Source organism: Ursus maritimus, unplaced genomic scaffold (assembly GCF_017311325.1).
Source record: "Ursus maritimus isolate PB19 unplaced genomic scaffold, ASM1731132v1 scaffold_27, whole genome shotgun sequence".
NCBI lineage: Eukaryota > Metazoa > Chordata > Mammalia > Carnivora > Ursidae > Ursus > Ursus maritimus.
The window spans coordinates 8,785,600-8,800,711 of record NW_024425230.1 but is presented as its reverse complement, the minus strand read 5'-3'; the positions used below and the strand labels follow the sequence as shown (position 1 = coordinate 8,800,711).

The window sequence follows — 15,112 nt, the reverse complement described above, 5'->3', positions numbered from 1 at the left end:
GCACCAGATGCCACGACTGCACCCGAGACCAAGGAAAGCAGCTCTTCAGGGACAGGACCCAGGCGTGAGCAGCTGTCAAGTCTCTCCAGGTGGTGCCAATGGACAGCCAGCCCTGGGACCCACCGCCTGGGCATAATCCCCCTGCCTCTGAAACAATACATTCGGATGAGCAGAAAACGCACACGGATGTAGAAGGACCAACGGTCACTTATTTTGAAAGCAGATTTTTTAAAAAACTGTTCCACCAAGACTGTCAGGTGCCTGATGTTTAAGTAACACCCCCACAAGCCCCTGCTTGCGATTTAAGAGTGTGTTTGAGTTACTAGTCATGTCATGCTGAGGTCCACCCTCCCCCACTTCTGTAAGGAAGGAGCAGAGGAAACCCTCCCGTATGGTGGCATTCTCTATTTACCACTCAGAGCTCTGCTGGGGTTTCAGAGACGGCCTTGATTCGGCAACATCACCTCCGCCCTCTCCCTGCCGAATGCAGACCAGCTAACGAAGGAAGCTACCTGCATGAGATCAGGTCTACAGGCAACAACTGAGCTGAGCTGCGAGGCTTATTCACATGTCCCAAAGCTGTCCTAAAGGAGAGTCACATCACTGATGTATTTCCAACGTCACTGGAATACCAAACAGAGACACTGTATTTCCTTATCCAAAAATAAGTCTTTAAACTATAAAAGCACAACTCCCAAAGGTCAGCCGTGGGGTCCCATGCCCCCCAGGAGGAAATGCCATCTGTGAGCAGCAGCTTTTCCGTCTTCATCAGGGGACGCCCACAGGAAGACTGCTGGTGACAGATCAATGTCCGTTCCTGTGACCGTGAAACGGTCTTCAACACCTGACCGTGAACCCACAGGTTCCTCAAATAGAGGCACAGAATCGAAGAACCCTGGGTTCTCACCCCAAGCTACTTGTCACAATCACCTTTCAAAACCTGGACACCCCAGTCACACCCCAGACCAACCGGATCAGGATGCTGGGGGACAGGTCAGTGCCAGGCACTGCGTAAAGCAGTGGTTCCCCCACCTCAGCACACATCAGGAGCACACCTGTGAAGCCACGGCTTCCGAGGCCCCCCCAGGTGCAGCCAGGCCTGGGGACCCCCATCTAGAAGAGCCAGCTCTGGCCAGGGACAGAGGGAATTCTCATTCTAGCTCTGCCACCAACCCAGGGTTGGGTAACAAAGAAGCCATCAAGATGTGGGGGACCTCAACTCGTTCCTGATCTATACAACCAAGGCACTGCATGAATGAGGTCCTGCGTGCCTTCCCTTTTCAAAGGGCTGCTACACAGAAAATGCTAACACGATCCAGATAGAGAGGAAAAGGCAGTGGCCTTAGGGGCCATAAACAGAACAGCCTCAAAACACAGGGGAAGGTAGGTTCTTGCTCACAGGACTTCAGTGCGTCTGGGGACGTGCAGTGAAACGGCCGAATGGCATGTGCTGTCAAGCGAGATGTTTCCCAGACTCACCTGTTAGAACCTGGCAGAGCTGCCCAGGGACCTGGGCCTCGGTGGAGGCGCTGGGTGTCAAGGACCATTTGCGCCTGACCAGGTGCTCTCGTGCGCTGAGCGGGCCCTGGGAATTGTTGAGGGGCTGGATTAGCACCTGCTCCTGCCCAAGCTGGATGAGACCAACCTGCCCAGAAAGAGGAAAATGGGATATGAGTCATCCTCGCTCACGCACACCCACGACCCCGACAACCCGAGGGCAGCAAGGCCACCTGGCTATGGCCTGGGCCTCACATCTGGGGCTTTTGCTTTGCAGGGATCTCTGATTCACTGAGCCCAAGAAGGAGCTTCTGTGGGGCCTGAAACATCCCATCCTGTGGCTATGTTGGGGAGGGGGGCATGGGGTCACGGGGTGCAGGGATATATACAGCAGCACCCACTTCTCGGGCTCGCTTTCAAAAGAAATGTATTATTTTATTAGTAGTAAAAAGAAATTTTCTTTTAAAAATTAGTTTTAAAATCATCTTCCAAAAGTCCACTGGAGGAGGCAATGCCAAAAGTGTTGGGGATGAATGACAATTACATCCCTACTGGGGGGGAAAATGTTTCTTATCCCTGGGCATATTAAGAAGGAAAGAGGGTGGAGTCAGTCCTGTGACACCAATAGCTTTGTCACAGGGGATTTGTATATTCTTTCAGAACTTGTGGCGTTTAAGAGAAATAGACGGACTATCCCATGGGTTAGATTTGATTCTAATTTAAAGCACATCATGGACTTAGATTTGTGATTTTAAAATCTTGGTAGGCTTAGAAGCAGTATTAGAATGTGTATGAGAACTTACGACTGCCCACGTTTATAGGACTCCTTATCAGGTTTGTAGGAATCACTGAAATACTCGCAAAGGGCTTCTTAGCCAACCAAAGAGCTTGAAAAGGAAATTGCCTGTGTTCAATTTCTCAAGGCAGTTTTAAAGGTTTAAAAGTTGTTAATCACCAAATTTACAAGTGGCGCCAAATATTATCCAAAGCTTCCTTGAAAAGGACTGCAAAAAACCTGCCAGATAAAAGGGATTAAGAGCCCACTTATCTAGGTGAGCACGGGCAAATGTATAGAATTGTTGACTCATGTTGTACACCTGAAACTAATATAACCTGTTAATTATACTTCAAGAAAGAGTTTTAAAAACTTGCTAGATTAGAAATAGGATGTGACTTGTAAACTGAAGGAAAAATTTAAGAACTAGGTTTTTTAATTGGCCACTTTAATAGAGTGAATATTAATTTTAAAATATAGGGGCACCTGGGTGGCTCAGTTGGTTAAGTGTCTGCCTTCGGCTCAGGTCATGATCCCAGGGTCCTGGGATCGAGCCCTGCATCGGGCTCCCCCTCCTGCTTGCCCTGCTTGTGCTCTGTCATATAAATAAATAAAAATCTTTAAAAAAATAATTATATTTATATTTATACGCACACACATACACACACACACATATATATATATATGATACAGAGAACTCTTAACATCCCTTAGAACCAATGCTGACGGCATGAAACTAACTTGTGCTCCTTCCCTGGGATACCTGCTGCTAGTTTCCCTTCTGAGGTGTTAACAAAGCAAGGTAAACCTCCTGGCAAGGAATGCCACTGAGCCCCGGGCTGGAGGAGGACCCGAGTTTGCACACTGAGCTGTGCGGCCCATGGCGCCTCCTCCGGATGGAGGCCCAGGACCACCTTTGCGAAACAGATTCCAAAGATCAAGCAGACCCGTCCGGCCGAAATGAGCATCATCTCTTCTCTCTCCCCGTGAGCCTCTTTTGTAAAGGCCGCGTCATGCGGAAGCGGTGCTTGTCAAACTCCAATGCACATGAAATCACCCAAGCGTCTTGGGTAGGCCCCGAAAATGTGCATTTCTAACGAGCCCCCGTGTGACACTAATGCTGCCGGTCCGGGGCCCCCACTTTGAGCAGCACTGCTCTCCAGCACAGCAATTCCTCCGGCCTCAAGGACAGACCTCACTCCAGCCAAATGGCAGATCTCCTCTACATTCGGAGAGGATGCCTGGACACCACGCCTCTTTCAAAGTAAACCAGATCAACTAATAAGATCGCCTCCAACCCCGAGCCCCCAGAACACAGGGTGAGACCGTACTTACAGCTCCTAGCAGATTTCAAGGTTTCCATTTCATTAGAACTTCTGCCAAGAACAACTCAAGAGATTTTACTGCCCAAATAAAACTGTCTTAAAGTGGCATTGCATGACCCGCAGGAAAGCACGGCTTTCTTCCCTCTCCTTTGAAGTTAGAACTTGAATTTGTTAACGAAGATACTTTGGGGAGACAGAAGAAGTGGATGCAGAAAGTGGCTGTGGGGGGGGGCGGTACGCAGAGCTCCCCTGGGGCTGCACCTAAAGAAAGCCTCCGTGCAGAACACACCACTCAGTAACCGTGGCGAACACTTCCATGGGTCTAAATAACATTGGCAGGTGGGGCACAGCACGCGGGATGAGCCCCATGTGGAAGGAGCCCCGTGCTCCCCGGAGGATCTGCTCAACTTGGACTCTGGGTGTGGTGGGTCACAGGCCCCTTGGGTCTAGCACGTTCAAAGCCGGTTACCCGTCCGTTGTAGTGTCTGCCTTCACAGGCTGCGGTATAGAAGGATGGGCGGCGGGTAGCTCTCTCCAGGGCCACAGAGGGGCACGGCCCCTTGGCGAGAACGCCTGCACGTGCACACATCCAAGCCACAGCGGAAGTAGCCCCTTCGCTTTAGCAGGTCTTGTTTGCAGGGCCCCACAAGCCCGCTTCCACCCCTTTAGGGAGGACGATGGTAACAGTGGTAAGGTAACTACGTGCGCGGACGGACCGAGGTCTACCCGGCAGCTTCTCACCCTCCTGGGACCCGGCTCGCAAGCAGACGTGGCCAGGACTAGCACCCAGGAGCGAGCGGGCCCGGGCACAGCCCTCTCCCTGAGGAGCCAGCGCGGGGAAGAACCCTGCCCTGCCCCTCCCCAGTCCCAGGCTGTCACGAGGCTCCCTGAAGTGTCCCTTCATGCTCATCCTGTCGTCACGGTACCAGTGATAAAATGTGCTGTTGAAAAGTGCCACTTGTGCCCCAGGCATGCGCACGCACACACACACACAGAGGTGCCATCTAGCCCCAGGGCAAACACTTGCCAGCCCTCCTTATCTTTCCCTGACCTTCCCTTTTCCTCCTCCTTCTTCCCCAAAGAATCCCCCTCCCTTGGCACCCTGGTGCAGCCCCTCACTGCCCACTGTGTTATGGGGCATTTGTCACAACCTGATAGTTTGTTCCTTTGAGACAGGATCACAAGGAGTCCTCATTTTTTCCAGTATCTGCCATGTAAGAGTTACTCAAGAAAATGTGAGGGGAGGGGAGGGGAGGGAAGGGAAGGGAAGGGAAGGGAAGGGAATGGGCTAGCATGGCCTTTCCGCAGTCCACCTTACTCACAGGTTCTCATCCCCGGCTACACGGTAGAGCCATCTGAGACACTCCTGATGCCCAGGCCCCACTTCGGGCCAACTGAACCAGAACCCCTGGGGGGGAACTCAGGCACTGGTGTTAAAAGCTTGCCAGGAGATCTCAAAGTGCAGCCAGGGTTGAGGACCGTCGTGCTAGCTTTTAGCTCGGGGCCAGAGACGCCGACCACCTCCGGCCTTGATTTAGACGTCTGGAAGTAGCCTGGGTTGGAAATGGACCTTCCTCTGACCCTGGGGCTCTGGCCCCTGCCCCGACTTCTAGCCCCCGGCTGCCCTGTGGCCCCAGAAGCTAGGCGGGGCTGCTCGAACTTGCATTCCTCCTCCAGTCACCACCGCTCCTGAGAAGTGAGACACGGGGATGTCCTTCCCAAGGCCTCCATGCCCTACAGATGGCAGTGAGGGACAGCAGCAATGAGCCTGAGGTTGTGGGAGATGAAAGGGGCCGCAGACTTCATCTGAAGACACACAGCTGTAAAGGGATGCCTGTGGCAGACAGAGCTGGGGGCCCTGAGGCCGCGTGGTTTGACTGGATGCAATAATCCTCCCTGAAACGGTGCTCTTAAAAGAGAAATCTCAAGTTGCTAAGATGTGGTATCCTACCAAAGCAATGTGTGTCCAATAAAATGCATCAGGCATCACCCGATATCGTAACAGTTCTGAGTGGCTCCTTCGCGATTCTCTTTGTTCTGGGTGCTTGCTTTGAAGCATTTCTGTACTGCGTTAGGAGAGCATTATAAATCAGGTAGCGTTAACGCCAGCCCAGCCTCCAAAGCACGACGAGCCCTCCTGGCCGCGTGGAAAATGCACGAAGGACGTATGGACCTTCATCACCTCTGGACATCAGCACAACTTCTCAAAATGGAGAAAACATTTTTAAGATAATGTTTATATACATACAGATATCTATCTATCTATCTCTAGACACATATCTGTCCTATGGGTGCCCAGGAACTGAAGAACACACCTGTCTGAGGGGATGACGCCATGCGACTGTCAACCTCACTGGAATTTCAGGGCCCGGGGATCCCTCCGAGCCCCCTGTGGCTCCTTGGTTAACTGGCGTGGCTCCTAGGTGGCCTTCTCCCCGTAGATGGGTTAGTGGGGGTGGTTTGAGATGATGCAAATGGCATTGTTCGTTTGCTTCCTGGGTGAGCAAGTCTGCTTCCAAGAAGGAAAAACAATCCTGTGACGGCAGACCCTCCTGCACCTGCCTCCACCTTTCTGGGGGGCCTCAGTGGAGCTCCTGCAGAAGGAGCACGCCCGACCCCCACAGGCAAGAGGGGCTTCCCAGCCTCCACACCGAGTCCCATTGCCCCTGTCCGAGAGTGCCATCCAGAGCCCCCTCTCAAAGTCCAGCTGCTGCCTCTGCAAATGCCAGGCGCCTAAACAGAGTCTTGGTCTTCTTCCCGAAGCCAGTGTCCCCCTGTAACATGGGCCAGTCACTGCCAGCGTCTCCCCCTTTCTGATCACTAGAGTCAGTCACAAAGACTGTCAGCTCTTCCTTCAGAATCTCTCTTGCGTAGACATCTTCCTTCTCACTTCCACAACCCGAGGCTTGAGGCTCGTCCCATCACGCTTCCAAATGCCCCCCTCCTCCAGTGGCCCCCATGCTGCTATCACCAGGGACACCCCCCCAGTCGACAGCCAGAAATGCTCCCCATTGCGTCGAGACCTGTGTTCCTCAAAATGTGATCCCAAGCCAGCAGCAGCACGTGGGAACCTGTTAGGGATTCAAGTTCTCGGGCCCACCCAGACAGACCGGTCAGGAACTCTGGAGACGGGCCCAGCGACGAGAGTAAGGAACCCTCCGGGGAACGCTGACGCCAGCTCAAAGTGGAGAACCACTGCTCTCTGATAAATTCTAAATGCCTTAGGTTGGTACCCAGGGTCTGGCCTCACCTAATCCACACACTTGTCTGTTCAGTTCCTCTCCTACCATCTCCTAAAATAATCATCTCCGCCCCCATCCCCATCACGCAGCCACATCGTGGGCCCCTGATCTAGGGAAGAACCTGGCCTTGGAGGCTCTGCCATCACTCCCACCCCCTGCTGTTCTAATCCTTCTCCCTGACCCCACCCCACCCCAGGGCCACCCCTGCTCTACCCCGCAGCCACCCTGCAGGCGCCAGGGTACCTTCCTTCCTGGGCGAATCTGGACTGCCTTCTGAGACAGGGCCCACACTGTATTCCTCTTTGAGGCTTGCTGCAAACCCACCGGAGTGTCCCAGCCAGGGCAGGTGTGTGATAATGATCTGTTCATTTAGTCAACAGCGCTGACTGATTGGTTGATTTATAACTGGAAAAGTCTGGGCCCCAGAGGGCAACAGAAGAAATGTATTTTTAATGCCTTATTGTGCCAGGCTCACCCTAAATGATCTCACAGACTTGATCTTACTTCATTCTATCAACAGCCACACGAGGCTGATGTTATTTACCCCTCCTGGGGCTGCAGACGGGACCGATCAGAGGAGGTGGCTCACTTAGGATCACAGCCCCAAACGCCCGTGCAGCCTCATTTCCTAAAGAACGAGAACGTGGCCGTGCAGACGCGTGCAGACGTGTGCACGGGGAAAGGATCAGCAGCAACTGTGCGTGGCTCCCTCCGACGTACCGGCTGCAACACCGTGCCCCGGTGCACGCGTCCAAACCCACGCAGCTGCAGCATTTCAAAGCTCAGGAAATAAACCCCAAGAATGCAATCAGTCTAAAACATCTTCGGTCTATCATCCCATCTTGCACTTTTTTCTTTTCTCACGATGTTGCCAATTACATTAAAGCTCCGATGTGGAAATCTAGTTACGGACTGTAGGTAGGACGCTGGGGAGAGGTGCATGGCCTCCATGGTGCCCATTAGCGGTGGGGGCAGAAAGTCACTGTGAGGCCACGTGAACACCCTTCCAGAGGAAGAGGTGCGATACGTTAGAATTTTCCCATCCAAGTTCTTCCCTTCAAATCCTCCACGCCTCCAAACTTCACATTGTCTTTTCCCTATTTTCTTTATTTTCCTTAATAGCCACTCAACTATTTTTCTATGAGGCTTTAAAAATGTGTGTGCATTTTCCAAATACATTTACACGGTAATGAGTTCTTCAGTAACATTGAGTGATAACTCTCGTAGGACTCTGTGCTTCTCACAATATCATGGTGCAGGACACTGTAGTTTGGCCTACATGCTCTCTTCCCAATGGTCTCCATACCGTACAAGTTTTGCCACAGGGGATTCCTGTCTGGCTGTATGCAATCAAGTGATGCTGTATTAAAAAGCTGGGCAATTTTATAGTCAAGCAAAAGAGAGTTTGATAATTCTAAAGGGAGAGACAGCAGCCTCCCAAACCTGCCCCCTTCCTCAGAGTCGTCATGGAAACACAGGCTGCCCTCTTGATTACCAAGTCCTCCAACTCTTGCAAGCTGCCTGTTCACTGACTGTCTGACCCCAGCCCCACTCTCTTCCTATCAGTCTACCCCCATGGAACAGAGATGAGCATTCTTGCAAAGCTCCGGAGCAGCTACCAAGCTGGCCCCCTGTGCTTCAATCAAGCTGACCGGCCAGAGCCAGGTTGGCCTGGGCCATAAGGTCAACCCCAGGGGCCAACCAGGATGAGAGAGACTCCAAGCAAGGATCCTGTGGACTGTGGCTGTGACTTCAGGGAAAGCACGCCAGGAACCTTCTCTCAGTCCCTCTGGGGTGGCCTGGCAAATGGGTATGGCTTCTTAAAGTTCCACAGCCCAGAGCTCCGGGTGTCCTGTCTGATCTCAACATTTGTCTCATCGAGCGCTCCTGGCAGGCCATGGCCTCAGCCCAGAAGGGAGGGACAGGGTCAGCTGGGTGGACTCTGCTGAGTTTACACTCATTAAGGAAGAACGGCCACTGCTCAGCAGACCAAACCTTTATGCTCTGAGCCTCCCCTGCTCTCTGGCCTCATGTGTGGGGATGGAAAACAGCCCCTTCATCCACTCATTTCAGACTTTTTCAGACACTGACCCTCATTCTCTCCGTTCAAGTTCCCTCTTTGCTGCCTGCTCGGGTGAAGTTTAACCTGATTCCAATCCTGCCGGCCTTCCGTGAGCTGGCCCCATCACAGGAGGTGGCCGATCCAAACTTGCATAAATTCTCTGGGGGTGGAAATACCTGCCTCACATACCCAAAGTTCATTGCTTTGAAATTACACGGTTATAGAAACTCTTCCAAAGACTTACGTAATGTCTAAGGACTCCCTGAAACGTAAATAAAATGAAGAAGCATAAACAGAAAACAATTAATACTTGCACCTAGGGTCTCTGAAGAGCCAAGAAGTGCAGCTTGCACAGCTTTTCAAGCTAGGAGAGGGAGAACACCACAGGCCCACGCCTCTGCCCACAGTCATAAGCAGCGGAGGCAAAATGGAACACGAGATTTATGCTTCACGCCCCATAAACAAGTAATGATCTACTCTAATTATGCATCTGCTTTAAACAGATACCACACCTCTCTGGAGACGGCACAGACCCACGCACAGGGAACAGAGCCCACGTTCCCCTGCACCACTCCCCGCTAAGCCCCTCGGGAGATGTTTGATGCATCAGGATTTAATTGCTACTCAACGTCGGAATAAAGTTTTATTGAATAAAGCCACATCCATCTGTTTATTCACTGTCTACGGCACTTCTGCGCTAAAAGGACAGTGTGGACTTAACCATGACAGAGACCATATGGCCCACAGGGCCTAAGATATTTACTATCTGGTCCTTTCCAGAAGAAGTTTGCCAACCCCAGGCTCGACTTGATCTTTAGATCCAAGGCGGCTTGCGAATGTTCCCACCTGTGGACATCAAAACTCTCCTACTGGCTACCGCCCCTCTCCCACACCTTGCAGGTGAGCCTGTCCTGCCAGACACCCCGCACACACCCCCCATCCCACTTCCGGCGCTGCCATCTGAGTCCACAGTGACTAACACAACATTACCACCCAGCTGAACTGTCTCGAGCGCGCTGGAGAACCCTATTCAAAGTGAGGTAGAGTGCCGTGCCAACTTGGCTAGCCCGAGCTCCCGCTGCTTTCCGTTCCGGACATGTCTCAGGACTACCTCGCGACCAAGAGGTCCACTCCGAGTCACCACGCTGTCTCTTCCTGCCTGCCTTCGGCCCTCCCTCTGCGGAGGGCACTCAGGAAGAAGTGTCCGACATTTAGGTCACACCAACAGGATGAGCAGAGCAGATGAAACACCAGAAGCGTCCGCTCCTGCAGGAATTTTAGAATCTGAAGTCTTAGAGGTCCCCCCGCAGCGGGGACGGGCTGAACGCAGACTCTTGGCGGGGTTCCGTTATCTAAAGCACAGCGCCCTCACATGGTGTCGAAGGGAAGCACAGTCTCCCCGAACACGGGAGGACTCAGGTGAACCCTCCTCGCACAGCTCCGATGCCGTCTGTGAGAGGGCCCCGCGTTCAACTCGGTGAGGATTTGGAACCAATGTTATCCAGATTTCCACCCTCAGCTCCTTCACAGATAGCTCCTCACTGGAAACTTTACACCGAGAAGTATAAACTCTGACCTCTAGAGAAACTCACCAAACCGCAGCAAATGGGATTCAGATGTTTCCATGTACAGTACAGTGATGTGACCTAGACTTTAAACACTTTGGCAAAAACAGGAAAAATGATGTGGGCCTTCCAGTCCCTCCCAGAACATGATACAGCCTTGACCCGAGTCCTACGGTGATCTGAGCCTTTCTCACTCCTCCTTAAGCCTCCTCACCCACAGCCCACATTCCCTGCCCCTGTTCCACATTAGTTCCTAACAGGCTGCCTCCACGGTCCATTTTCCTTGTTTAACCGAAGACGCCAATTTCTCCCAGCCCAGCAAAAGTAGATCACATTCTGATCAGGACCCAGAAAAGGCCTGCAAGGAGAACTAGTGAAAGCCAATCCCAGGAAATTACCCCCCCTCCCCGAAGTTCCTCTACGAAGCTGGGAAGAAAGCAGGAGTCTTACATAAAGACTTGGACCCCCAGGCTCTCTGGCTCTGCTGCAGATTCTCTAGGACTTGTTGCATGCGATGTGGGTAAGGGCTAGAGAATTCTAGATGGTGGAGCAAGATAAGGCGGAGGTGCAGGAAGCAGTTTCTTCTGCCAGGGAAGAACAGACACAAAAGAGTATCAGAAACTGCTTCCGCAGAGGCCAATCAGGACGGAAGACACAGAAACAACTCGGGCGCTTCATGCTCTGAGCCTATACCAAGCTTTGCTGGGGGCAGCCCACCTGCCGGCCATGTGCACTCCCAGGGGGCATGATGGAGAAGCTGAGGAGCATGTGCCTGGGCACAGCGTACAGGGATCAAGTGTGAGCACAAGCAGGGCAGACATGCACCAGAACTTCCCCCTGCCCCTCCGAGCACTGAACAGGTGCTTCAAATGTAGCCGGGCAGGGTGCGGGGGGTGTGGCAGCTACTCCCTCCGCAAGGGAGCTTCTGGGGACGGTAACAGGGTCTTATCACCAATGTAAGCAGCCCTCAAGCCTGGCTGAGCATGACTGCCAGACGCATACCCACTCCTGGTATAAGGGAACAAGAGTATGAACACCCCCCTCTCTTGGTTCTCACGGTTCAACTAAAAAGAGAAGGTTAGTAGCCTGTCAGGGGACCCCAACAAGCTTTCCTCTTCCAGGTACAGAAAGACTCAAGAGGACAGAAAGGAGGTGAATGCTCACTACCCTACCCCCACCTCCAAGAACAGATGAGATATACACTTATAGGTGTTCCCCATGACACGCACACAACACACCTGTGCAGATGCAAATAAATGTGGGGGAAGTGTGCCTCTTGGTCTAGGGTCTAGGGGCCTGACAGGTTTCACCCCCGCCGGACCTGTGCTCCCCTGGCCGGCCTGCTGCGTCTCCCCCTATGCAACCCCAGAACAGCACAGTCCCCGTACACTTCAGAGGTTCGGTACAGCTAGTGGAAGGCACTGGACAATCAGACGCTTCCCCTCGCACCCTCTTTGCTCAGAGACCCTCTGGAAGGTCGGACGGGAAGAGGGGAGGTTCCCTGCGGACGGCGGGAGGTCACCCCTGGAGGCTGAACTTCCCGCCAAGGCGCCGCCACCCCCATCCCGACCTGCCCTGGGGACCACCCCCGGCGCCACGACAGATCGACGGGCCGACCCGGAGGGGGCGCAGGCAGTACCAGGCCGCCGCCGGAGCCGCAGGCGCTGAGCGAGACGAGGGAACCGGGGTGGCCGAGCACTCGGCCTGAGTAGAAGCACAGCTCGGCGGGCCGGCCGCGGCGCCCGGCCGCGCCCGCCTCCTCCACCTCGAAGCCGCGGGACAGGAAGCGCAGGTCGTGGCGAAGCTGCAGGTACAGGTCGCGCCCGAAGGCCGGCAGGTGGAGCAGCAGGGCGCGCTCGCCAGGCCGGACGCGCGGGGCGGCGGGGGGCGAGCGGGGACGCCGGCGCTTTCGGGGCCCGGGGGCGCCGGGCAGCGGCGGCAGGTGCACGTCGTCGGGACGCACCCGCCGCGGCAGCACCACCTCCACGTCGGCCGCCGCGTCGCCGACAGCTGCGGGGAGAGAAGAGACGCGTCAGCGCGGCGGGGCCCGCCCGGCCGCCCGCCCTCCCTCCGGCCGCCCGCCGCGCACGGGGTCCAGCGCTGGGCACGCCGCGCCAGCACGGGGACAACGGGCCCCGAGCGGGCACTCCCTTCCCTTCCCTCGCCGCGGCACCTCCGTGCCGGCCAGCTCCTCCGCCCGGGCCCCGCGCCACCCGGGAAGGGCTCTAGCGCGGCCGCCCGACCACCTCCGGGGACGGCGGCGCGGCATCCGCGCCCGGAGACCCGGCGGCTGCGCGGCCGCCCGGGAGCCGCCTGGAGCCCGGTCCTCCGGCCGCGGCCCGCTCCCCCTCGGCCCCGAGCGCTGTCAGCGGTCCGCCGCCGGACCCGGGCCGCGCAGGCAGGCGGGGGCCGCCAGGACGCCTTGGGAGGGCAGGAGGAAGGTGGCCGCGAGAGGCACGGGCGAGAAGGGGGCGGTGGGCGAGGGAGCGCTACCTGTGCCCGGGTCCAGTCCCCAAACCAGCAGCAGCAGCAAGGGCAGGACGAGAGGAGGCAGCAGGGCGCCGTCACACATGGTACTTGGGAGGAGCAGCCCCCCGGACGGTCGCGGCGGAGCAGGAGCGCGCGAGGCGGCGGCGCCAGCCGGAGTGAAGCCCTCCAGCCTTTGGAAAAAGTAATTAGCGCTGCGGACAAACCCAACGTGGTAAATCCCAAGCCCCGCCTTCTCCCCGGAAAACAGGAGGCGATTGGACTCTGGCTTTCCCCTGCCCCGCCTCCCCCTCCCCCATTGGCTAGAACTGGTCTAAACCAGGGTGCGTAGTTAGGTTGTAAGCAGTTTCTTACACGTGGTTTCTGGGCAGTGGCGGGAACGGGACACCAGGTGGCGCCAGGGAGCCCCCTGGAGCTGCGCTATCCTGGAGGACCTGTGAGGACACCTGACTGGTCTTCAGTGTCTGTCCTTCTTGTCACAATTCTCTCTGACCCTGCTGCCCAGCATCCCAGGAAGACAGGCCAGAAATCGTTCTGGACAACCGGTTTCATCCGTAAAAACATATTCTTTCTGCATCTAGAGTAAAACTAGTTTAGGGTTGTTTGTGGCTGGACACTTTCTGGCACACCTGAGTTTACACCTGATGGCTAAGTGCAATGCAGCAGTATTTAACCAAAGCCTTCGCACCTCCTGCCGTCTTTATCCTCACAGAAGCCAGTAGTACAGGCATGATCACACCCTTTTACAGATTGAGAAACTGAGGGAGAGAGAGCTGAAGGAGCTTGCTAATTACCCGGTGAGTTTCTGTCAAAACAAGAGCTACCATTCGTGGTCCTGACTTCCAGCCCGGTGCTGCTTACCATGAACAGCAAGCAAGAGGCTTCAAGGACAGGTGGGAGGCAATTTCAGCCTGGGGTGGGTTTTTTTTGGGGGGGGGGCGCTAGGAAACTTGCACAAAGTGGCAAAGCCTGGATTTCAACTTGAGTTCATTCTTCTCCCACCAGAATATAACTGAAGTTTGCAAGAAAGATGATCCCTTCAGCTTCCTGAGGAGCATCTTGTAGAAAACAAAACAAAACAGAACTGAAGCATAAGGGTTCTCAGGTCTCTCCCCCTCCCTTCTTTGTCCTGTTTTCTGTTTCTGTTTTCTAGAAGCAGAGAGATTACAGCACTCCTACTGGACTCTGCTCGGGGCCTTTCAGAATCTAAAATGTATCACAGGATTCCATGTCATCAGAAGGAATCCAGAGGTGAAAACTGTCCAGTGTCCATGACATTTAATTAACCCTGGCAGTGGGCTGTGTCACTGGTTCTCAATAAAGCCCACCACTTTTTCTCCAGCAAACCTGCTAATCTGTGTGTCCTCCAGGGTGTAGCTGATGGACTCCTTTTCTGTTCTATCTGCCCCTGCCCTCCACAGCGGCTGGCCACTGCTGGGCACTCAGCAGTCCATCCACTGCTCGGGGTAGGGCGGGGGGGGGGGGTGCTGCCACTCGCTGCTAGGTACCACACACATCCACACGTGGCCAAAAAAGGCTTGGCGCTTTGTCCCTCCCCTTTAACAGCAGCCTCAGCCGACTGCTGATGGCACAAGAAATCATGGGGAGCTTTTTGGTGCAACTTTGTTAGCAAAAGAGCCACCTCACAGACCTGCCCCCTGAAAGCCAGGGAGCAGCAGTCACTCGGCTTCGCAAGAGCAATCACTTCTGCCATTTGCAGGAGTCCTTGTCAACCTATCAGATGCTGCTGCAATGCATGAGTCCATGGGAGCATGCAAACTAAAGCAACAGCAAGATACTGTCTCATCCCCCAGACTGTCCAAAACTAAAGAGCTGGGAAATAGCAAGAATTGGAGAGGACATTCTCCTGCCCCTGGGTGGGAGTGCAAATCGGTACGGCCACTTTGAGGAACAATCGGGCAAACTGTAGTCAAATCTACAATGTGTACACCCTTCAACTCTGCGATCCCACGTCTGGTTAATGACCACAGGGAAACATGGGCGCACGTTTAAGAATGTTCAGCACAGCGCCTTATTAAGAGCAGACATGTTGAAAACCTGAATGGCCATCGGTAGATAAATGGCTGCTAGAACACAAGGCATCGATTAAATGCAATAAGCTCATATTTACAACACCATGTCGAGAACTCCAAGACTGG

At 54.4% G+C, this 15,112-nt stretch overlaps 1 protein-coding gene across 1 annotated transcript in view; it reads right to left on the bottom strand.

Annotated features, from left to right (window-relative positions):
• Window positions 1-13,038, bottom strand: part of ADAMTS17 (ADAM metallopeptidase with thrombospondin type 1 motif 17) — a 341,420-nt gene extending 328,382 nt beyond the window's left edge. Inside the window, exons 1-3 of the mRNA XM_040642697.1 lie at window positions 12,960-13,038; window positions 12,106-12,476; window positions 1,480-1,645 (exon numbers count right to left, since the gene is read on the bottom strand). Of these exons, the coding sequence (XP_040498631.1) occupies window positions 1,480-1,645; window positions 12,106-12,476; window positions 12,960-13,038 (616 nt within the window). The remainder of the gene's footprint in view (window positions 1-1,479; window positions 1,646-12,105; window positions 12,477-12,959) is intronic.
• Window positions 13,039-15,112: the final 2,074 nt, after the last annotated feature.